The sequence below is a fragment of the Spea bombifrons genome, chromosome 10 (assembly GCF_027358695.1).
Source record: "Spea bombifrons isolate aSpeBom1 chromosome 10, aSpeBom1.2.pri, whole genome shotgun sequence".
In the NCBI taxonomy this organism is placed as follows: Eukaryota; Metazoa; Chordata; class Amphibia; order Anura; family Pelobatidae; genus Spea; species Spea bombifrons.
In genome coordinates this window covers 35,035,756-35,060,078 of record NC_071096.1, presented here as the reverse complement: position 1 = coordinate 35,060,078, position 24,323 = coordinate 35,035,756, and the positions used below count along the sequence as shown (strand labels likewise).

Genomic DNA, 24,323 nt, shown 5'->3' with positions numbered 1-24,323 from the left:
AACCAGGCATAACATTTCCAAATTATCAAAATCATAGATTTTTCTGGTGCACAAATCTGTATGTGGGTGGAGCAAGACGCTGTGATTAACACAAGTTTCGAGAGTGTAACAAAACAAAAACAGCATGAAATGAGTGACTACAGTATTTATGTTTAATGCCATAAAAGGCTCCATTTATACGGAACTGCCCTCCTTACCTTTACATTGGAGCCATTTTTAAACTCACTTCGTAATTCAAGCCACATGTAGACCTCTTTTTGTACGAGAAGCTGTTGAAGCAAATGCTGCCCCCATGTGGCCTAATACGGGCCCCACAAAGTGTGACTGTGGCAGGAATAAAGCCATTTGGTTTACGTTCAGCATGTGTAGTTTATCAGGCACAGTAAGAATGAAACAGAACAATACCAGTATATCTGAAAAGCGCACAAAGAAACAAACCACACTTTTTAAACCAACTTGTGACTTTTATTGATGGGCAAGAACTTTACTCCTAAATATCACTAACCTGTGTAACAATTAGGGACTTATAGGAGAGCAAGACAGCAAAATTAAACAGAGCGATCATTTATCCCACCTTCCTCCATCATTAATCCTGCGTGCGCTCATTAGTATTTGCAGTATGAACCGAGTAGCAGTAAAGTTAGGATCAACCATTTACACTGACTAACCTTTAACTCCAACTTTATTTCGCTTGCAGTGCTTTAAATCCTTTTGCTACAAGAACCAATTGAATATGTTTCAGTCAATCCAGCAGCTAAGATAAAACAGCCTAATACCTCACATTTAAAGAATGTATTTATTCCTATGAGGCACCCAGCAACCTTAATAAAGCCATTGTTTTTTTTGTGGGTTTTTGTATTTTTTTGGCTTTTTTTTTTATATTTTTTTCTTCTAACTGGGTTCTACAAGAAACCCTTTGAGAAAAAAAGCAGCCGGTTATTTTTTTTTTCTTCCTTTTTTTCTTTTAAATTCAATGATTTGAAAAGCTGATGACAGGGATTGTAATGGTGTGAAACAGCTGGTGGGGAAGAAGCAAAACATGAATTCAAGAGAATATTTCTTTTTCACAGAAATGTACAAGATTTGATGCTGGTGCAATGTATCTTTGGCTAGGCTTGTGGATGTCAAAGGAGAAAAGGACTGCCACTGTTAGCCTAGACACTAAAAAAATATTTAAAAACTTTGTATCAGTTTTTTTTTGTAAGTTGAATCATAAATCTCCCCAATTTACCTTCTTTAAGGATCTTACCCAAGCAGATTTTGGCATTCTAACCAGCCCTGAAGAACCCTCCGACAGCGTAAATGTTAACTATCAGCAGTTTAAAGAATACCTCCATAAACATTTGACTAAATCCTATAAATGATTTCAGCGCTGCAAGTTACATGGCACGCTTAACCCTCTGGGTGTCGAGGTGCAGTAACACCATCGTCTGTAGCCACCCATCCACCAGCTATGGCGCTCAAAAGGGTTATAGCAGTAGGAGTTGTTTACACATTCCCACCTACACTATTCTAAAAATTCAAGGAAGGAAGGAAAGAAAGAGCTGCAGGAAGGGGGGAAAAGGTAAGAGTTTCACTCGAAAAAAAGAGCATAGGATAAAAAGGAGATGCGATGTGAGTCGTTCCATGAAGCTTGTTTTTTTGCGCATGGAGACAGCTTCACAGCAGGTCCACGCGCCGGTAATACAGGAGGTAGGCCGTACGCTCCACAGTCTGTTTCACCACCTGGTACTGGTTTATCACTTTGACAGTCTGGTCGTCTATGCGTAGCCAGCCATTTAGACCGATCTGGAAGACGTCTGTAGTGTAATGGCCACCAGTTGCGCTATTTCCATGGTGATAGACGACTGTAGGATATTAAAAATAATTTAAAATACCAATAGATAACCTTTTAAGAATGAATACATTTTTATCACGCTTTAAAAAACCAACATACCTGCAAAGAGCCGATAGGTTCTTTGGCCTTTGAAAATCTTACTTTTCACTCCAGGAGAAAGCAGATCTAGAAAATAACAGAACGTTAATAGAGTAAAGCATTGCAGGAGTATAGGAACCTGGAAGTAAAGTGTTTTATTTTTGCCCAAGACTTCAAAAGCAACTATATAACCAATAACTATTTTTGTATTTGCCCACCATGCATTTTTGAGGTCAAATTTGAAGTTAACACTAAAGGACTGGACAGTTAAACCATTGAGATCCTAAAAGTCACTTCATAAAATGTATCTGCTTCAGGGATGGGAGACATTTTTGCAGGAGAATTTCACTTAAGTGAATAAAACCCGCTGTTTAAAATTACTTTACTTCTACCACATAAAATGGCTTAACATTGGTCCCAAGGTGGGAAATAAATGGGAAGACTTTCCTTTTTACCTTTACTAATTTCCAGGTCCACAGGATACTCAATGTTCTTGATGAGTTTCTGACAGCCGCCAGTCTTTTCAAACACAAACCTCTTGAGATGCAAGACTAGAACAGGGGGCAGCTCTTCCAAGGTCACCCTGCGACTAACCTCAACCTGGAGAAACATCAACATTAATAGCTTAGCCATGAACTGCATTGCGGACAGCTCGACAAAACTAGGATAAACCATCCAAGAACAGAAAGAACAAATTTACAGGAGCAAAGAAAGTTGGATATATATGTATTCCACAACATTGTACCTATAAGTAAGGGGTGCACATTGTTAAATATCTGTGACTTCAAGAAATGTTCTATTCTTACTCTTAGCCCGTTTTCCTCGTTCGAGCTTCCTCAGAGCCCGTAACCTAGCTGGCAACAAGCTGGTAAAGACAGGCCGCAGACACTACAATTTGCAGGTCTGGAATCGGAAGCGTGTAGCAGATCCAAGTGGCTGGATGGGTTTTGATACAATAACACGAGCTGATGTGACGGGCAAGCAGTTTCACCACAAGCAGCACAGCAGTGGGGGTAATTATCGCTTCTATTCTGCAGCCAGACTCCCAAGAAGCATGGCTGCCTGAATAACCTACATTTCAAAGATGGTCGCTGGGATTTACACAAAGTTTCGTCTGCTTAGCAAAGGCAAAGCTTGTGTCAAAATGAATCTAACAGTGGAGCGATTCCAAGTAGGGGTGTTTTTGAGAAATGGTTTAATTGGTATTATGCTGCCAGCTCTCATCTTATCTATGTTGTGAGTACATTGGCTACTGTGAACGACGGTGCAACAGAGCCCAAACATACAGTGAAATAGAACAAGACGTTCACAATAAATATTCTAGAAGTGTGAACGCAGCAACGTCACACTAACTCACGATCATCATCGCGTTTCAACAACCTCCCTGAATTTTGGTTAAAAAATCCAACAAGATCATTTGCCTTCAAGGAAATGGCTTAACACGGAATACATAAACCCTGCCATAAATCAACCTGCACAGAGACCCCTGGGGGGAAAAAGATGAGCTCTAGGGCCACCCAAGGTGATTATACCTCACACTTTTCAAGAGACATGCCCATTAAAGGTGACGGCGGAAGAGAAAAGGAAATTAATGTCACAACTTAGGAGACTCCAATTGTCAACTGCCTCAACTTTTTAATTTGTGTTGAATATGAACACCAAAATGTTCACTTTGAAGTATATACTGCTTGTTAATTGTTTAAAAAAAAAAAAAAGGCAGAAGGATGCTTCTATTTTGGTTAACGAAGGACTAGAATATTTGTTTTCCACACAGGTAAAAAGGGGAGGTAGAACAGTCTTTGTTTCTAAAAACATTACCCTGACGGGAATACAGATTACGAGAATACTAATATTTTTATGCATATGAACAAAGGTGCTGTATGCATAGATGCTTAATAAAAATAACCAAAATACATGTTTCTAAACTGCCGCAAACACAAAAAGAGAAAACGAACAGATATTTTGCTTTGAAAGTGACCACTTGTCTAAATGTCATAAAAACGGCTTATGCGAGGCTTCTGTCTGTCTACAGGGCATGTCTAGAGCTAATTATCATGCAGAGATTTTATTTCCAGTCCAGACATGAAAATATAAACCAGACAGAGCCACTGGTACGTAAAGTGAACACCCTTTTCTCCTAAACCCTTAATTGAACAGTGGTCTTTCTGTGAATACCGAAAATGACAGGTTAGCAACCAAAACCTTACATGTAAAAAAAAAAAAAATCACAAGCCACTTGGCCTGAAGGTTACTGCCACATAAGGGACCGTCTTCAAATAGCCAGGTTATGCGTTACCGGCGAAAGAACAGGGGCAAGCAGGGTTTACTAGGTGAAAAATAATTAACGCTTCCAAGGCATGTCAAGGTAGGGAAATACACATTAAACGCTTCTGTGCTGGACACTGGCCCAATCTGGAGGAATATGCAACATAGCCGTGGAAGATTCCTTCGCAACATCCGTTTTTAAACACAAACCGTGGCTGAACTAGTTAATACAGGACCTCGCCTCAGCTGCACTCCCTGCGGTCCCAAACCAGAAAGCCAACGGCCGGGTAAAAAGACTGCTCTTTGAGCCGTCTGGATCTGAGGACTGAAGGTCAGCCGAGGAGGGACACACCTCTTGTTTGGTTTTGGTGGTGTAGCCTTGGACAGACTCCCTCGCCACCAAGCTTTCCAAAGCCTCTTGGACCGTGCGAATCTTCTCAGACTGAATATCCAACTGGAGGGTGAAAAACGGCTGCAGGGTGGCAGACTCTTTCGAGCTTTGCTGGTACACGACAGACCTGCAAAAAAAAATTGGAGAGCAATGTGATTAGCCTTCCAAAATGCACTCTTGGTACACTTAAGTTCTATTAATTTCTGGAGAACTGAAGAATTATTTTGTACATTTTATAGGTTTAACAGCAAATAGATGATACAAGTCATTAATTATCCAAGTTCACTGCCTTCATTTGAAACATTTTAGGTTTCGTTAGATTAACCGTACAGGTTTCCCGGGGTGACAATGCAATAGATGGTCGGTTGATACACATCAGCCCCCGTCTACCTACGGTTTCCAAGGAGTATCTGCAACCACAGGTTGCGTACTCCCAGGAAGATGCGATATGGTAGAACAGCCACCAACACGACACCTTGTGTGTCAAACATTTCACACCTAATTATGCTCCCACATACGTGGAAATATGTTAGTGGTTTCTTCACAGGCAGCCCACGTCTGCCAGATGCAGTGATTCATCCCAAGGAGGATTCTGGCACAACAGTACCTTTTCTTTCATCTTGATTTTTTTTTTTTTCTTTAAAAAAGCCACCCTGGTTGAACCGGAGGAAAAGACCCGTTTCCAAAAAGCTGAATCCCCTGTGTCGACAGTTAACATCTTTCTATTAACATTGAATTCAGTTGTACAGATGTGGATGTTTCTAGCACACACACCGCTACAGGGATTGTGAAAGATAATCAGCTTATTGTTCAGTCTGCAAAGGGATCAGGAGTCATCGGCTCACATCTGGCTACTATCTATACCCATGTGACAATGGAGTGGTTTTTTTTTTCCTTAAATAAGATGCTTTACAATGGGCAAACATTCAACAGGAGAGGTTAACAGTAGTGCATAGAAGAATAAAAACACCCTGATAGAACCATCTTCCCCTTATCTAAAAACATTGACCGTGGAACACTTGAAATACTCCACGTACAGAAGGACACAGATCCCTGGTTTATTTTTTTTGAGCCTCACCAAAAGTAGATAAATTTGAACTAATCACAAATCAGTCAAAACAATCTTAAACTATGAAGCAATAACTGATACACGCCACATCCCGGCCTGCTTGGTAATTGTTTAATTGAGATACTGCGATAAGCTGCACTCCACCAACGGAACCTTTCATGTCAATCTTGACAGCACCAAAACCAAGCTTTCAACCCAAACTAGCGTTGAGAAACCATTTCTGGCAACTTTAGAGAGGTGTTTGTACTAACAGATGTGGGGGAACATGCTGTCCATATAACGTTTTGGAAGCTGCGGTGTGGGTAAGGGTTTCAGATTGCAGGACACACTCCACCCTTCTTACTCAGACAACAGATGTTAGGAAGGATCTTGCTGGCTCTGCTGCCGTCTGTAAATGCATAGTATACAACCCAGTGATCTTTAAAAGCACGATCAGCTGGCCATGTCTAAACAAAAGGCAGCATTTCTCAAGTTTGTTCTAACACTGGACCAAAATCATATTTAAACTTAATTGGGAAGCCAACATTACAGTAAAGCAGTAGATATTTACATTCTATTTCCTATTAAAGTGGATCAAAATGACTACCTCATATGTCCACCAAAAACATCGGTGATTGGGGTCCGCACAAAGTCGGCTTGCCGGGTGACAGAAGATTTGTTGCGGGGTCCAACCTGCTCCCATTCCTCGTCGCTGCCTTCAGCCTGCTCTACATGTTGGCTGCTCTCCTCCTCTTCGTTCCCAGGCTGGGTGTCAGGGCCGTTGGAGATTTGTAGTTCTGTGAGGACAGGAGAAGTACATATTATAAATATATGGATAATTGCGCTACATGATGACTTAGAGAAATGTTTTTGATACACTGAGCTATCAGTTTCTCTATTGCTTTGTAGATTACTTAAGGATTCCATTATAACCTTGTCCAATATGCTCAATATCCATCACATTTCATGCTATGTCCCTGCACACATTTTCATATCTTGGGCTGCTCCTAATAAAAAAATCCTTGCTTAGAATTTGCCAAATAGCAAGTCTATACGATTACTCATGGGTCATTATTATTCTAGCAGAAACCTGGTAACTGGACTCCACTACACCTCTGAAGGCGTGCTGCGGTATGTGGCACCAAGACATAAACCCTATAATTTGCGAGGTGCGGCCTCCATGAATGCATCTGGGTGCCGTGTGTTCTCCAATACCTGGATGCACCTGGCCATCCATCCACGAGAAGTAGAAGACCAACCCACCTTCTTCCACTGCTCAGCTAAACTTGGGATAAGCAATAAATGGCCATACAGTATGCCAGAATCCCCAATATTTTTTTAGAGTGGTATTTGCTGGGTATGCATTTGTATTTACTTTGTTTAGTCTATAATCGTAGCCACAAAGTAACCAAGCCATGAGCAAAACATACGCTCATCTGGACTATATCCACAAGTGATCTTCCTCCCATCTAAAGGAATTATTACCGTTACAGTATCTCACAGGCTATATGCGTCAACTATAATCAGTAATTACTGCTGCAGTGTATGTGCAGCTAAAAACGTACCAAGACCAGCAAATTCCGTGGTCTGGTAGATTTGTTAGAACCTGAGCGATATGGCACCAGTTTGCTTAAATTACTTTATGTGGGCAGCATCCTTCAGGAAGTGTGGAGGAATACAGAGCAAGAGATCGCTTCCTTGTTAGTAAATGCAGGGATTAAAGACACAGCTCTATAAACAGTCAGAACTAGGAAGCGGGGACAAGACCAGAATCCCACAATGACAGGGCTAACCAATATTCAGAAATAGAGCTATATCCCAACACCGAAAAGGAAGCCCTAACAGCTCAGGAAACTGGTGAATCACAGCAGGAGATGAGGTTTGGGGGATTAATAAAGAAAACCATAAAGTCAATTGTAATATCACTCTCCATCAGCACTTTAATATGCTGATTTACACCAAGACCGGGAGAAATGTTTTGGATCGGCACTTCACTAACGTTAAATGAGCCACAGCCTTAACCCACAAATTGACTTCCAGTTACGTAAATACAGCAATTCTAACAGAGAATGAACTTCTTGATAAGATAGGAGTTAAGACACTGACTTTTTCAGTGAGCTGCTGCGAAACCAAGTTCTAAAGAGAAAATTCTGTTATCGGCACCAAAAATTCTACGAAATCGTAAACGAGTAAACATTTCTTATCAAGAGACACTTAAGCATTCAGTTTGTTCTGCTCTAAAATCTGAAGGTTCTGTGGAGACAGCATCAGTACAATCACGCTCTAATAATAAAAAAAATCTTACTGTCGTCCTGTGGAGAAAGAAGCTTTTTCAGCGATAGCATTTCTTCATGCAGCCCGTTGAGGACAAAGCCAAGGTACTCCTCTGCATCTTCCTGACGACCCTACAAATACAGCCAGGGATTTCATAAAGCATTGTGACTTACAAGATCAAGCACTAAAAAACTGTGATCATACTTTAGGGCCTTTCTGTTACACTAAAGAAATCAGTTTTCCTGTAGGGGAGGACGACAAGCCTCAGGAATAGACAGAAAATTCAAAAGGGATGTTAATCTCATGGCATATGGCACCGATACAGCAGTACATTTTGAGGCAGCATGCTGGGATTGCAATAGCGTGAGGTTAGTGTAGTCTGTCCTACGAGAGTAGCAGCTGGAAACCGCAAGAACATTCCTTGCACCCATCAGCTTTTACTGGTTTTGGAATGGAGACGCAGGCGCCACTAAACAACCAAAAACTATTACCTTTTCTGAAAGAGTTGATTTGGAAACTGTCAGTAAACGGTAAATGTAGGTCGGTTCGAAAGGTGGCCCTGGGCGGATATCCCTGACAACCTTCTCTCCGGAAGCTAGGGGAAAAACAAAAACCCTATCATTTGATATATGAATACTTGATCCATGCACAGTCTTTCCAACACAACACTATTTTAAACGCATGGATTAATGGTCACTAAACAATAAAACACGACAGTTTCTCACTATAGTGAAAGGTATTAAGTGACAGTACGAACCTTGTTTTGCCTTATTTAGTACCGGCATACTTGTGAACTCGTTCATCAGACGCACGCTACAAAACAAAAAGCAATGCTTTTATAAGTGGGAGCAGAGATAGCCTACTTCTACCATGGGTATACATGTAACGTTTGTAGCATCCCCTCTTAAATGAAAATTAAATAATTACAGAAAAAAGCAAAGTACTTACAAACTGTCGATCATGGGAGTGGACGTACACGGCCTCTGGGCTTTAGTATAGATTGGAATGGATTTCATAAGATGATACATAGGCGGGCAAGCCACCAGCGCCTGCAACGTCTGAATAGGTCGTCAAGGAACATAATCTAAAATGCCCACCAAACACTATTTGCTTAGATAACTTAAACAAAACTTTTGTAATGTGAGAATGACGCCCCTTTTGCTTGGTATGGACTCTTGCCATAGACTTCACTCAGTAACAGACATTAAGGATACAGCATTAATATAACACCAGTTTCCTTTGTTGATCAATCCTCGTGGTTGTAACGATACCGGCTTATGAACAAGCTTTACTCCTTCAAGCAGTTCTGTAAGGGGAATAAGAGTGAAAGCATAGCTGAACCATGCAGCAAAGTGCAAAAAGCTCTCAATCTACGAGACATTCAGACAGGCATTTTTGCACATTTTAATGAATGAAAGGTGTATGCTTTCTTCAGCTACTGAAGTTAGAAGACGAGACTTCCGTCTTCGTTAACTCCTCCCTCGGCTGCCTTTACTGAAAACAGGAGGCATATTTAAGTACAAAAAAGTCCTTTCCAAATGGGCTCCACACCAAGCAGAAAACATTTTTAGAGGACTAGGATGTCTCATTAAATACATGTTTAACCTGAAAGAAAACAAATAGAAAAGCTCTTTTTTGGCCACATGTGATGTCAAGATGCTCTAGGAAGACACAGATACAGCATCAAGCTGCAGAACACCCTTCGGTGAAGCAGAAACCTTTAGGATAGATTCAACCATGATATTTTATGCAGTTATCACAAAGCTAAGGCTCAGTACAGCTGCTATGTATTTCTTCTAAGTGAAAGAACCTTTGTTATATAAAGGAGAACAGAATTATGTGATTGTCACACTATGGATGGAAGGATACTTTGTATGCATGTACACACATCCAGTGACCGTACAGTTATACACCCGTAATGTATCCGCTGCCACAAATGCAATAGACAGACTCTAAATCTGACAAGCACCGATATCCTTGTGAGAATATGGCCTCGGTACGGGTGGGATGTCTGCCTCTTGATAGCATGTATTTTTTACTAAGTAAAATTTGCATACAAAGTTCCTTTAAACCAGAAAAAAGTAAAGTTTTAACCGTGAATTGAACACCACCTAGTGGCCAGCATTGTGAACAGGCAAACATTGTGTTACGTCAAAACACTTACGCATTACCGAGCGCAGCCAATTGTATTTGAGTACAAAAAAATAAAACAACCTTTCAAAGTACAAAGCATTGTTCATGTACAACGCACAATATTTATACACTTCCTATTAGTGACTTGTACAAATGCCCTGGAAAACAAGCAAGGAAACTGTAGCTCTGTACATTCAAATCACAGCTTGAGGTAGCACTCAAGAAGAGGATCTAATTTCTGTGTTATCCAATAGATGTGATTGTTGCAGGAAACTTATAGCCTGCACAAGCTCTAAAACACTTTAATTCACCCAAGACCTTGTGTTTCTCGAAGTAAACCCTGATGCTGTTCCGCTTGGTCTTTCATATATTCAAAAATCCAGGCACTCACAGGTCTTTAATAAAACAAACCTTCTTTAATAAGAGGTATACATACAATAAATCAACGATTCAGTTCCACTGTGCATACCTCTTAACAAGTTATTTTTGTTAGAGGCCTGTGAGTCCTTGCATTCTTGGATAATATATACACATTTTATCTTACTTTGCATGCCCAATGGTACTGTCACAAATAATGGCTCGTTTCAGGGGCCATATATATTCTTTTAGAAACGCAAACCTGTTACACGACATGTTCTGCTGGCGTATTATGGCGTAGTACTACGGGGGTCTTAAGGTATACCTGCAATCTTTATGGCTACTGGATCCTCTGATACTGGAACAGGACCCTCTTTCACTTCAGCTTGTTTCTCTGGGACCTGGGGTGATGTGGCAGGAGGGGCGTATTTAGTCTCAACATAAGCCACCTGTGTGGTTGGTGAGGGCTTTGAATTGTGAAAGAGACTAGCCCATGACTTAGCTGGTTGATTTACATTGGCTGCCCCAGTAACATGGGTCACAGCCACAGAAGCCGAAGTATCCTCTTGCTTGGCTTGCTCCGAGGTGGCACTGACCTCCGGGTACAATTCCACCCCATTAGAGGTCAAACCCTCCTCTGGGGCTTCAAGTGTTTGTCCATTAGTAACGCCAAGACTTTCAGTAGTATCAGTACCAGCAAAAGGCTGGACAACAGCTGTCCTTACTGGGCTCTCCCTCCCACTGTCTGAGGGCACGAAAGATTGTTCAGAACTACTAACACTGCATTCCTCAGGCTGACCAGCAGTCCTGGCATCGTCTAGTGCATTAGGAACAGAAGCAACATGAGACAAAGCTTCGTGGTTAAAGTCCACAGAATTATCCGGGCTGTCACAAGTCCTAGGAGAAGCTGAAGAGATTGGTACATCTTCAGCAAGCTCAGGGTCCTCTGTGCTTATACTGTTAAGTCCTGCCGAGTTAGCATGCCCATTAACAAGGGTCTCTGCAGGGGCCTCATCACCTCCAACCCCTTCTAAATAACTGTAGTATCCAGGTGGTCTTTTTTTCTTCTTTTTACGCTCCCGTTGTCCCATGCCTGATGTGCCATCGCTGTCTGCATTGCCACTGCCATCCGGATGGGCAGACTCGGCAAACTGGCCATCCATGGAGTCATAGTTGTTTTCATGTAGAACGTCGTTGGGCGTTTTCGGGTTAGGAGAACAGCCGAGGATGAACTCTGGAGCCTGAGGGTTCAGGGTGCTTGAAATACTGTAATCTGTGTTGTTGAGTAGCGATGCATCAACATCAATGACTTCGTTGACACCAAACTCAATTCGCTGATACTCTTCTCCTGAAATACAGAGCCTTACGTCACAAGCCGAGTATGTTGCAATTAACAGATTTATGGGCACAGGTTTCTATTAACAACGGAGGGTCTTATTCCAATATCTTTAGATGAGGCAGGCAGACACTTACCATCTTGAAGATCACTTGAAGACTGTTGGCTACACTGAATAGATTCATTAAAAGGGGGTAGCTGGAGAGAGTGAAAAAAGTTGCATTATTATCAAAGGAAGAGAGGTGGGTAAGGATAGTTGAGACTGGAGTGGCACAGCACTCTTTATGAGTTCAGGATTTTTTGGAATACATGATCCAAACTACAGTGCGTTTGCATAAAGCAATCCTTCCCTTAATGATTTTTTACCGGTGTTCAAACCTGCGCTTCGTTGCAACCATATCAGTTTTTTTCCTTGTGGAAATCTGGGTGGAATAAGATAAAAACCGACAGAGCGTGAAACTGCTTTTACTCCCCCTGTCAAATGCTTTACTAAGCAAGCAGCAGGACTAACATTAACGTCAGACCTTTTAAAAATAAAACAGTAGACGGTGAATAGGACCTGTCACAGAAAGCAGTTCTACGTTAATCTACAAACCCCAATTTGTTTCCCAACAGAGAACGAGCTCTCAATGTCTAATTACCCTTCGTGAATACAACAGCTTCCATTTAATGATATTTCAGATCATTCACGGTTTGAGACGGCTAGTACAATACCGAACACGCGCAGCACTTGGATATTAGACACAAGTTATGTTTACTCACCTCGACTGTGCAGCGTGTTGTCACAAAGAACTGCTTGAACTCGTCATCGCTAAACTCCCCAAAGATATACTACAGAAAGAACAAAGCAAAACATTAGAGAAAAACATCCAACGAGGACGCAAAGGCTCACTCGAGGTTCATGGCAAATATTAATAACTTATCACCCATATCGTGGACCATTTCTTTTGGCAGCAAGCTCGGGAGGTCGGACCCTTCTAGACTGAAGGATACAAAAGCTATTGAGCCCAACTTTTCTAGTGTTTGGCCTCTGGTATTTAGAATGGTTCTACATCTTGTAGAGATTCCATACCGTACTCCTTTGTATAAAGAGGCGGCAAGTTAGTTCTCTAGCCCAACTGATCAGAGCTTTTACGGACCTATTCACCGGCCAAATAAGAACCGGTTATTAGAAGCACGCAGAAACGCTTAGTGTTTTCATCTCTTTCTTTGCAGAACACCAGTCACATACCCGTAGTAGGCAAAGAATATTAAACAAAGCTTTCAGAACAGCAGCTTTATGTAGGATGTCGGCAATAATCCATTTAACAAACAAGTGTAAGAGTCAGATTAGGGATGGGCAAAGTACAGAGAATTAAAAATACCATAATCCTCAGCGATTCTTTTGGCGAGTTAAGCATCGCGTGAGTTAGAGATAACTTTTGCCCATTCCTGCCTCAGACAGATGTATGGAAAACTGTGTCAAAAAACGTTGATTGTGGCCTCAGAACGGCATAAATCAAACACTACAACAATGCAGAATTTTAATAGCGGACTATGCCATTTTTATTAAAGGTGTAACAATTCATAAGAGACACCGAGCAATATCAGAACACCTATTAATTCACCTTTCCTAAACCAAAAGTAGCTTTTTTCCCAGAAGGCCGTTTGTTCCACACAATACAGTTTAATCCCGAGATGGTTACACGCTCAGAACAGCCACAGAAAAGTGCAGTTACAGCATGCGCCATTCTTTGGACATGTACATCCATACTGCTGAAATGGCACTAATGTGACAAATGACAGTAATCCGCAGGCCCCGGGCCAGCAAATCCTATTAAAACAAAGACCTTTGTGTATTTGCTACACAGTATATAGTGGTATGTGTCAAATTTACCACATTTATTACATTTTCTTTAAAAAAAAATAACTATCCTCCTCCATATCTATACATTAAGCAGAACTCAGTGAAGTTGGCGCTTCAAAACTAGATCATGCAACGTTCTGGTTAGTTTTTTTTTTTAACAAAATCTGCAATAAATACAAAACCAGCGTGCATATTTATAAGAATTGTTAAGCTACGTAACCACTCATCTGTGGGGAAGCAGGACCTCGCAGGCAGGAGACATCAGGATGACCCGGGAACGATAACCGGGCAGAGAGATTCCCCAGCTGCCGATCTCATATAGACCGTCATACTACCAAATATCAGTAAAACAACAAAAACCTCGGCAAAAATAAGTATCTACTAAAGAGACCCTCTCTCTAGATGTATTTCAGCGCTACCAGATAGATGAATACTAAACTGCCATGAGTTTTACCTGCTGACACCCAACTGAGCTCTGATTTACGGACTTGACACTTTTTTTAAGTCCAATTTGCACAGAGAATGTTTTACTTCCTAAAAGTGTCATGTTTAGACCATTAAGCATTTTCAAGCAAGCACTCACACCCTCACCAAATACTCAGTATTGTGACACAACGATAAGATATCTGAGCAAAACGAAGGAGACAAAGTCAGCATATTTCCAAACTCAACAGGGAGGGGGGTAAAAGCAGTCAATCATATCCCGGAGCCAACGAAAAACATTAACTGTTGTAAATCTTTAACTATTTAATTACTAGCAATCTGGGGCAAGTGGGACAGCCAACACATACCATCCCTTCCAAATCTGATCGCGCATCGCAGTGGATAAAACATCTACTACAGCACAGAAAACGACTGTTATATTTCATCACAGTCTGCAGAACTTACTGTGCCACTTGTGCGGTGCCTACATAGCCCTCCTAAATGATTTATACATATATAATTTATATATGTATATTTTACTCTGTTCAAACCTCTGCAGGCAGTTTTGAAGTTGTGCAAACAGCCACATTTCACGTGGTGTACTCTTCCTATCCGCCGCTTTCTTCGTTAAGATTACCCTGAGGCTCTGGTCGTTTTTTTTTAATTAAAACCGACTAGGAATCTCACTGCATGACAGCGGCACGTCGACGAGGATCACACAGGAGGATGTGGAAACAGCAAACACTAAATTTTTTAACTGGTGACACCAGGATTCAATGTATGACAAACATACCCAAGGCTGTTACATACGTGTAATTATTTTTATCTTTAGGCCACCTCATGAGCCAGGTATAACACAAATAACGAATATGCTCATCAAGGTGCATGCAGTAACAGCAACATAACATGCGTTTCTTCTTACCATGCTAAACTCCAGTTATAACCGGGGATGTAATATCAGAAGGCTGGGCCACTCATCTCCTAAACCGGAACCAACAGGCAGAACTCCCAATCGGGCCTTAATGCTACAATATGGATAATTATATAGCCTCTAAGCACAAGAAGTTATATGCAGCGGCACAGATCTGCGGTCAAAAAAACAAAAGGAAACCCAATTCCATTCCAACAGCCTCGTGCTCCGCTGGAAATGTAAGTGCAGCTCACAAGCTTTAATACATCTGCAAACACCGGAGCCCTTTACTCCTGATACGGTTACAACAGCAGACTCGTTACGCAGAGAGCTCGTTAGCACAATAATGCACTAACGAACCTGGCAGCAAGGCAGCCCTGGAACCAGAGTAAAGATATTTCAAACAATATTAGCTACAGTGAGCCGTTCCACTCACCTGGTAACGCAGCTGTAGGGCCGCTACAGAGTACAGGGCTGCTCATTACTGAATCGTTACGGGAGGCGGTTAAAAACACTAATAAGCTGATTAATTGGAATCCCGTTAATCGTGCTTCTTGTTTCTGCTCAGCCACCAGCGGCAGTTTAGTCGTTTAGTAGTTTTATCGTTCTGTTCTTATGAAAGCGTATTAGCTCACACGTCTAGGAAGATATAGTTTTGTTGCAGTAGCGCATATTTCCATGCTTCGCCATTGTTGCAACACATCACCTGGCAGCATTTTGTTTCAGGACCATCGCGGCCACTCGGGGGCGCTGCCACAATGCCTACACTGCCTTCAAACGAAATTTTTAAACAAACTTGGAACCCCATAGGTCTGCTGCGCCATTTCTTTACACACTGCCGTACTGAAATGGTTAATTTGACTAATTTGCTGCCATTTGGAAGCATACACCTGCGCTAATTAATTAGGGTACAGCTGTTAAGCTCGTTTGAGCCGGGCCCTCCTCACCTGTTGTCTCCAAGTCAAATTGTTACATTATATACTACTTGTTATACACCCATTGTACAGCGCTACAGAATTTGATGGCGCCATATAAAATAAATAATTAACAATGGTTAAAAACAGCTGCTTTTTTTTAACTCCTTCTGTGCTAAACTACTTCAAAATAAATTGCATTTGGTTAGTTTTGTCCAGAACTATGTCAGGCTCCCCGCACCTGATTCCTGGACGCATATAACCCCTGCTTCTCAGAAGAAGCTCGCTCCCCAAGTAAAATTTTTAAGTGAAAAGTTACATTCTGTGAAAAAGCTAATTTTAACCCTACCATCCCCAAAATTCCAGCTAAAACTCCCAAACCCAGGTGTGATCCCAGTTTAACATTTACCCATTTAGACATTTATGCAAAAGGCAGAGCCCATTATAAACCTGAGCACACGCAATATGATTAGGGAGTGGGCTTTACTACAGACCTGCAGCTTAGTATCACAACAATGTTTGTAAATAGAACGCATCCCGTACACTTATCACAATATTTACCAAAACAAACCTAAATATTGTCCATAACCCAGCCCTGTGTGACACTATCCTCATACACCGGGCTTCCAGCAGATCCAAACCCGAAATCACTAGAGGCCCCCAGCATGGCCGACACGCTGCCCTCTTTGTTCGGCAGAGGTTTGTCGCTTACCCCCCAGGAGTTATTAGGGGTACCTGTGGCCCTCCGCTATAAGGAATGACCTTTCAATGCCGCCCGGATCCCCAGCACACACATACGCTTATGTGAATGAATGGATTACGGTTGTGATCACACTCTCCCTGCCCACTTTCACTACAGCCTCCCCCGTGTCACGGGTCTGGTGTGCGTGGAAGCCGAGGGTGCTGCGCTACTGCCCATGCAGGCGCTGTGCTGTACACGAATAGGGGTTAGGGATGGAGGGCGCCTGACTGCCGTGCCGATTTACTGCATTACGGGGGCTGCGGCTTAATAAAGCAAACGGAAAAGGCATGCCGCTTGCAAACGCCCGGGGACCTTGTGCCACTTGCCCCGGGATTGCCGCGGCCCTTCGGGGCCTAGTCCGCTTACCACCACCCAAGCCCCGCGATGGCTCCAATGAGGCTGCAGAAATCAGGCCGGGCCTAACAGCGCTGCAGCGCCTTTCTTTCCAGCCCACCCTCAATAACACCCCCCGGTGACACCAAGTAGTGAGGGTCCCGGTGTGTGCACCAACAGCGAGCTGCCTGCTCCGTACCTGCGCGCTAGGGGAGGCCATGGCGATCCGTTTCAATGAGTGAGGCCGCTCATGCTGCTTCCCCCGCCGCCGCCATCTTCTCGCGCGCGCGTGTAAACACCCCTCGCTAGCTGCCGAGGGCTTTACGCATGCGCAATATGAGCGAGAGGCGGGGGAGGCGCAGGCGCTCGGGGTTGGTCATGTGACACTGAACGAACGAGAGGGCGGGAGAGAACATGGCAGTGACAGTGTGTGTGTGTGTGTGTGTGTGTGTGTGTGTGACAGTCAGCATAGTGACAGTGTGTGATAGTGACAGTGTGTGATAGTGACAGTGTGTGTGACAGTGAGCATAGTGACAGTGTGTGATAGTGAGCGTAGTGACAGTGTGTGATCGTGACTGTGTGTGTGACAGTGAGCATATTGACAGTGTGTTACAATGTGTGTGACTGAGCGTAGTGACAGTGTGTGATAATGAGCGTAGTCACAGTGTGTGACACAGAGCGCAGTGACAGTGTGTGTGACAGGGAGCATAGTGACAGTGTGTGATAGGGAGTGCAGGGACAGTGAGCGCAGTGACAGTGAGTGTAGTGAGTGTGTGTGTGTGACAGTGAGCGTAGTGACAGTGTGTGGATAAGGAGTGGGAAGAATAAACAGTTGGGTTTGTCAGGACAGAACGGAAAGTAACGTTTTGATACTTTGTTGTTGCCGTTTTGAAACATCTGTTGTGAAATTAACCGAAATATCGCATACTTCTTGATTTTATATTTCTGAACAGGCTGGAGGGCGGCCAGTTTTCCTCTAGAACCTCAGTTAATACATCACGGAATGATGCAATCATCCAATAAAGGCCTTTAGCATTCCATTGACCCCTCCAGGCTTATTGTGAGGTGGGGAGGATAAAGAGGGGTAACAGTAAAAGAAATGGGGTTTCCCCACTTGGGGTCCTTCTCACTAGCCAAGTGCTTGGTCAGCTTCAAAACACACTATATAAAAGATATTTTTAAGTTGCTTGAGAATCCAAAATACATTTTGTTCTCCCGATGCCGTGTTATTTTTTATATATATTATTATAATTGTCTGCCCAATACAAGAAACCTTTGTCGTTTTTCATCAACAAAGCAAATATTTAGTTAAGTGCATGTCATGTAGTCATGCAGATTCAATATGTATAATCAGATTTATTTACCAACCGAAAGAGTGGCATGACCAATGAATTCTAAACTCCACATACTAAAGGAGGAATAGAAGAAAGTCTCTTATAATCAGAATGCATTATATATTTATGTATATATATATATACACATATTTTTTATTGATGTTGGGTGTAGAGGGTTCACAATATCTCATTAACAGCATTTAAAAATAAGCTGGAACTTTATAAAATGATCAGTTTCACAAGATGTAACTCGCACACGGGAAAAATAAACAGACAGTGCACGCTTGCTATTTGAGCCTATAGAGCAATAGAACAATACAAAACATTTCCATTGGCAAAGCATTAAAAAACATTATGATGTCAGCACCCGATGTACATTTTCTATTATGAAGCTACTAACAAACACACAAACAGTGGCGGAATTTCAGTAGGAATGGTGACATTTGGTTAATTTATCCACCAACCAGTAACTTCTTCGGACTTCTATAACCTGCAAGTGTTTTTATTTGAAGTATTTTTTATCCTATGTATAAATGCATTTCATAACCTCCTCATAGTCTCTCCTGATGGGTATCTCATTGTTCATCGTGTCATTGAGGTAGAAGGGCCAAGTGAAACTCACATTCATCACTTTTGCTCTATGAGCGTAACAGGAAAAAAAACATCAAAGTGTGTTAAAATCATAAAAATGGTTTGCTATAAATGAATTTGTCTTGCGTGCCGTTTTTAATAGTATGCGACCTTTTAATATCAGTATACTAATTAGCACACTAAGTGGAGCGCAGTACTTCGATGTCATGTATCCTTTGTGAATGACTTTATAAAGGGAAAGCCGGCAGGTTTCTGGATGATCAGTTGACCTCTACGCTCGGAGTAAAGGTTTTATTCCACCCCAGCTGCCAGATCACCAGCCCCTGTCCGAGTGCCTTTTTGTCTTGGTCTTCTTGTTTCTGTCTTCCGACCCAGACTTCAGGACGCAGACACAAGCAGACACGCCGGCAATCGCTTTGGGCAAGTCAGTTCCCCTGGACCATTTATTTTTCTCCTTGTCATACAGTTGCACGGTTCTGGAAAATGCAGTGTTCTCCCAGCTGTACCCTCCTAGGATGTATATCTTGCCGTCCAAGACGGCCACCCCAGATTCGCTGTTAGGCTGCAGCAAGGGGGATATTCGCGTCCATTGGTTACACTGGGGGCTGTAGCACTCCACGCTCAGTATATCAAAACGCTCCATAGATTCCAAGTTATCATCGCTGCCCCCTATAGCGTAAATACTGTCATCTAGTGTGCACATGCTGTGCCAGCCTCTGGAAGTGATCATAGGCCTCCTCTCCTCCCAAGCATCTGCACGATGATCATAGCAAAGCATGTTTTTCCTGTAAGGCCCGATCTGATAGTCATGCCCTCCTGAGATGTAGATAAACTCCTTGTGTACAGTTCCAGCGTGGCCGTAGGTGAACCTGGAACAGAAGCAGAATATATCAAAGCCCTAGCGCCATAATGTACCTCCTTATATCATTTGCCGCAAATACACTAACTCATCATAAACCACAGTCATGTATAGGAGCCCTATAGTTCCTTCTCGCAAGTAACGGGATGACTCCTCCACCCAAACATCAGGCTGGAGACCTAAGCCTTTCCAGAATGCCATCAAGGTATCATCTTTATTGGAGTTTTGATAAGGACAGGGTGTCTTAACATAAACGGGGCGATGCTGATTGTTAAAACCCAAAGAAATTAAGATTTTATTATCCTGTAAAGAAATAGTGGAAGACTGCCAGGATAAGAAGACACTTCCTTTAACCTTCTACATTTGCAACTGTAACAATGCCTTTCTTATTTTGCTTTGTTTTTTTTATTATTATTTGTAACTGTAATAATAATTAGAGTTAAAGCATGCCGAGCAAAAGCTATGTTTACTTTTACACTTTTACAGCTATTTGTATTCATATCTGTAATATCCAGATCCAATTTCATTTTTTTGCTTCTCTAACGCTACGCAGTAATCCACCGGGAGCATTAAACATGTCCACACACACCCCGTTTTGTTTTTGCGCTAGCGTTGCATCATTTACTGGCTCGGCTTCTCCTGACACTAAAGCTAAATAAAGGAAAGGAAAAAAACAACACTAAAAGCTTACGGAAAAATTAATTAAGTTATTCAATGGATGGTAACCGTCCATGATTTGCTTTAAAACTCATCCTTCTTATTCGTTCCATTGAAGAACATTCAAGAGCCTCGAATTGGTGAAACAGCATTTCTGTTACACACAAGATTTGATATTCTTATTAATAAACTTGACCTTTAATCCTGACACCCGACATGTCTGACTAAGTTAGGCTGTTAATCATTTAAAGATTTACCTTGGCAGCTCCGACACATAGGTCCAGGTGTCCTGCTGAGGGCAGTAGGATTCAACTGAAGACATGGCCCCGTTTTCATTCCGTCCCCCCACCGCAACCAGTTTATCAGCCACCGAAGCCAAATAGAAGTCCACTCGGTGTTGGTTCATGGATGCAACCTGCACAAACGATACGTACATCTGTCTGCTGATGTGTGGAGCAGTAAGAGATGTTGCTAATCACTTTACAAACCTTGGAAAGTTAACTAATCAATATTGCATCGTTACCGCATCCCCAGCAGTGCCAATACGGATAATAACAGCCACATCGATAAGCAATTACCACCAACACTGGTTCTCAGGCCCTTATATTCGCTTTTCAACAGAACTTTGCTAGAATAGAAGCTGAGGATGGTTGCCTTTTTATTTTATACTGGAACAAATAACATAATTCAGAAGACTTTGTATGTCCAGAGCTCCTTTATTTACACTGACTCATACCTGAAAGCAGGCACAGACCTATCTGCTTCTATTTACTCAGTGAATCAGAACAATCTTTTGCCACATGAATATCCAGTGGCATTGATGATGTACTCCTACGTCTGTTTACTATCAGTTTTGCTTTTGAAAACATTGTGTTATAATGACAGGTGACGTTTAGTATGAATTTTGACTGTATGGTGTTATGGAAACTAGAACACTACCATGTATTTCTGGAGATGGATTATGGCTTTGCAATGCCATAGTAGCCATGGACTACTTGAAACACCACCCAAGTCTCACCTTGATCCACTGACTCCAGCGGGGATCATACCTGTAGAGAAGACTAGAGGCGGCGTCTCCACCATTGTCCCTTGAGAAACTTCCTCCGGCGACATAGATGAAGTTGCCTAGAGCTGTTACGCAGTGGTGACTTCTTCGGGCCGGAAGCTGTGTCTCAGACAGCCACTGCTCCTTCTTGGTGTCCATGCTGCAGACATCATCACTGAGCTCCAGGCAGTGTTCGGAGACTTCCCCACCAACAAAAAGTAGCCTTTCGATACCTGTGCGGAGAGTGTTGCGTGTGTTCTGGAGCAATGGCTGTGCCGCAACACTGTTATGGTAATGGAGAGCTTCCTCCACCAAGCTCTGGCAATTTGCCTCTTTTTGGAGGAGAGAGCATATTGCAGGCTTTACTCGATGTAGAAGATCACTTTTAGGAATCAGCTGGAAGCGAATGTTCTGGAGGACCTGGTACGCTTGGCTTTCCCTGTCAGGGCAATGGGTCAGCCACTGAAGGGCAGATTGCAAAAGGTCGTGTTCACTGACATGCTGCACTTGGTTGCTCGTTAAGTACTGGCATAATTTCTGGCCAGAGACATTTTGCAAGAAGTCAGTTGTGAAGGAAAGTGTGCCATAATTACGTAGAACAAAAGTGTCGATGTATGAACCCAGACGTTCTAGACTATAAATGGAAGCCAGCTCCTGGAGATAGAGATAGTTATCTTCATTAACCTCATTTTCCAAGTACTCACAGCAGAAGTCCACCACTTTCCAAAGCTGCAAGAGATGAGCCGTCTCCAAGACATAATCGATGTTCCCTCCGTCCAGTGACAAATCACTGTTATACAAAAAGTCAATGACAGCTTTGAGGCCTATATACGAGGCGCCCACCAATTCCACCTCCTTCTGATGAGCCTCCTTCATGCCAATGGTGAACATAGAATTGAAGTAGTCACTACACGCAGCCAGAAGACTTCTGTGGGCTGGCACTTTCTGGTCGTCGGCAACCAAAATTATGTCACAGAAGTGACCTCTTTGTCTTTGTTCATTCAAGCCACGAAGAATTTGGCTGGAGTTATCTGTCCATCTGTACAGCTAAACAACAAATAAACAAAGAAGTGTAATGATGTACAATGGATCAACCGCTAAATATTAAGATGAAGAAATGTAAATAGCTTGTGAGTTTTTCATTCTTCGCTCTCAAGTATATGTTTATGTCATATTAGCCATACCTTTGAAGACTCACTGATCTTGTGTGGTCTCGAGATCCGTGTCTGCCTAGACCCTTCCATGGCCTTATAGATGGCGCCCTGAAGAAATAGAAGCAAGACCCTATCAACAGCTTTCTAGAAAGAATATATTACAAGAAGACGTTTGAGGTTATGAACATTTTAGTTTGCCTCACGGAGTAATGCAATCTACGGATAACTGTATATCTTGTATATCATCAAGACAACCAACACTAAACACGGTGGTCTTACAGATACAGATAAATACAGTTACCGCTCTTTGTTTATTATAGATACACAATCTTCCTACAACTAATACTTTGTATCACAAAGACACTAGTATATAAAAAATGTCTTATTTCAACAAAGAATTTTTGTAAGTATCTACTTTAATTTTTCAACCAAAATTCTATGTTAGAATGATATGGAATAGGTTGCCCTGAAAGAACAACTGATGAAAGGTTCTAAATGTGTTTTGCTTCAAAATTACAACTTTTGCCCCAGACAATTTGCATTCTGTATATTTGACAACATAAAACCATGTGGCGGTCCAAGGTCATGTGGCATTTGTCACACATCAGCTTTAACTACATATTATTTGCAATTTACTACAAAGACTATATAATTGAGCATTAGCACTTAGCCTTTCAAGAAAGCAGGCAAAGCGTAGGCCGTGTTTGCCGCTGTTTAAATTATAAACAGAGTTCACCCATGCATTTGTTAATATTGAGGTCATTTCCACCGGCTAAGTAGCACTGTGACAACAAAGCATTATTTGTGGAGTGCATTCGCCAAATATAATTGTATTACTCCCCGCCATTGTAATCTCACCTCCCGACCTTCATTTAAAACATCTTCTGTCTGGAATGACCCAGTTATGGAGCCAACAGGTCTCACGGTTGAGGAATGCAGTCGGAGTTCATGGACAGCAGATTAACGTATGTGGGAACGCCATGTTACCGGTGGTAGCTGTCAATGCTTCCATTGTGGAAGTGAACGCAGAATTACCATAGCAGAAGCATTGCAGCGGTAGGATTATGATGTAACACAGTAGTTTAATTCACAACGTTTGTTCCAAGTCCTACTTTCTGTGTACAGATCCGTTAATCATATGACTTGTTAGGAGCCGACAGGTTCCTTAATTCTGAGTTAAGGTTACACAGAGGATTGGGATCTTTTTATAAGTGGGGAGTGTCACAGCCTTTTTGTTGTTGTTTCTCCTCTATTATATGACATCATACAGTATACAAAAATACAGATTTCCCCTGCAGGGGTGAACTATTTGTCCTATCCAGGACATAAACTATTATATCTATATGTGCTTCAGGGCACTGTATAAATGAAATAAAAAGTTATTCTACCTCTGGATTTATAAAGTAGAACCTTCTCATAGTTTCCGGCAAACCTCTGTTCTACCTACCAATAATCCTGAGCAAGTTCGCAGACAAGTACCGCATGCAGGAGATTCTCTCAACAATAATATGTGCTGTTATATATATATATATATATATACCCTATTTTATTATCATTCAGCAAGGCTTGTATACTGCCACCATTACTGAATAACTTTGGTTATATACCTGTTAGGGAACTAATGCTCTCTCTCTCTATATATATATATATAAAGCTATGAATAAATATATATATATATATATATATATATATATATATATAAATATATATATATATATATATTGACACAGCGTGAAAGATGGCTTCTATGTAAGCAGGAGATTGGGAAGAGCAGTTTATCCCAGTGACTAATGGGT

The 24,323-nt window shown here is 41.9% G+C and overlaps 2 protein-coding genes across 3 annotated transcripts; both read right to left on the bottom strand.

The window, feature by feature from the left end:
• Positions 1-443: 443 nt before the first annotated feature.
• USP10 (ubiquitin specific peptidase 10) lies at positions 444-17,190 on the bottom strand. 2 transcript variants are annotated; one of them, XM_053448480.1, is made up of 14 exons: positions 17,087-17,190; positions 12,482-12,550; positions 11,857-11,917; positions 10,709-11,731; positions 9,108-9,199; positions 8,842-8,951; positions 8,651-8,706; positions 8,385-8,488; positions 7,925-8,024; positions 6,227-6,416; positions 4,533-4,698; positions 2,371-2,515; positions 1,937-2,002; positions 444-1,847 (listed from the first exon to the last, which is right to left on the bottom strand). In XM_053448480.1, exons 1-14 carry the CDS (start codon positions 17,105-17,107, stop codon positions 1,660-1,662), a joined length of 2,391 nt encoding a protein of 796 aa, XP_053304455.1. In that variant the 5' UTR covers positions 17,108-17,190; the 3' UTR covers positions 444-1,659. The 2 variants fall into 2 exon arrangements, with proteins under 2 accessions (XP_053304455.1, XP_053304456.1); XM_053448481.1 differs by having other exon boundaries at positions 7,925-8,015; positions 17,087-17,188.
• A 1,656-nt stretch (positions 17,191-18,846) lies between these two features.
• On the bottom strand, positions 18,847-22,625 carry KLHL36 (kelch like family member 36). The gene is made up of 4 exons (XM_053449106.1): positions 22,558-22,625; positions 21,347-22,420; positions 20,586-20,743; positions 18,847-19,681 (listed from the first exon to the last, which is right to left on the bottom strand). The coding sequence occupies exons 1-4, from the start codon at positions 22,615-22,617 to the stop codon at positions 19,126-19,128; spliced, it is 1,848 nt and encodes a 615-aa protein (XP_053305081.1). The 5' UTR covers positions 22,618-22,625; the 3' UTR covers positions 18,847-19,125.
• Positions 22,626-24,323: the final 1,698 nt, after the last annotated feature.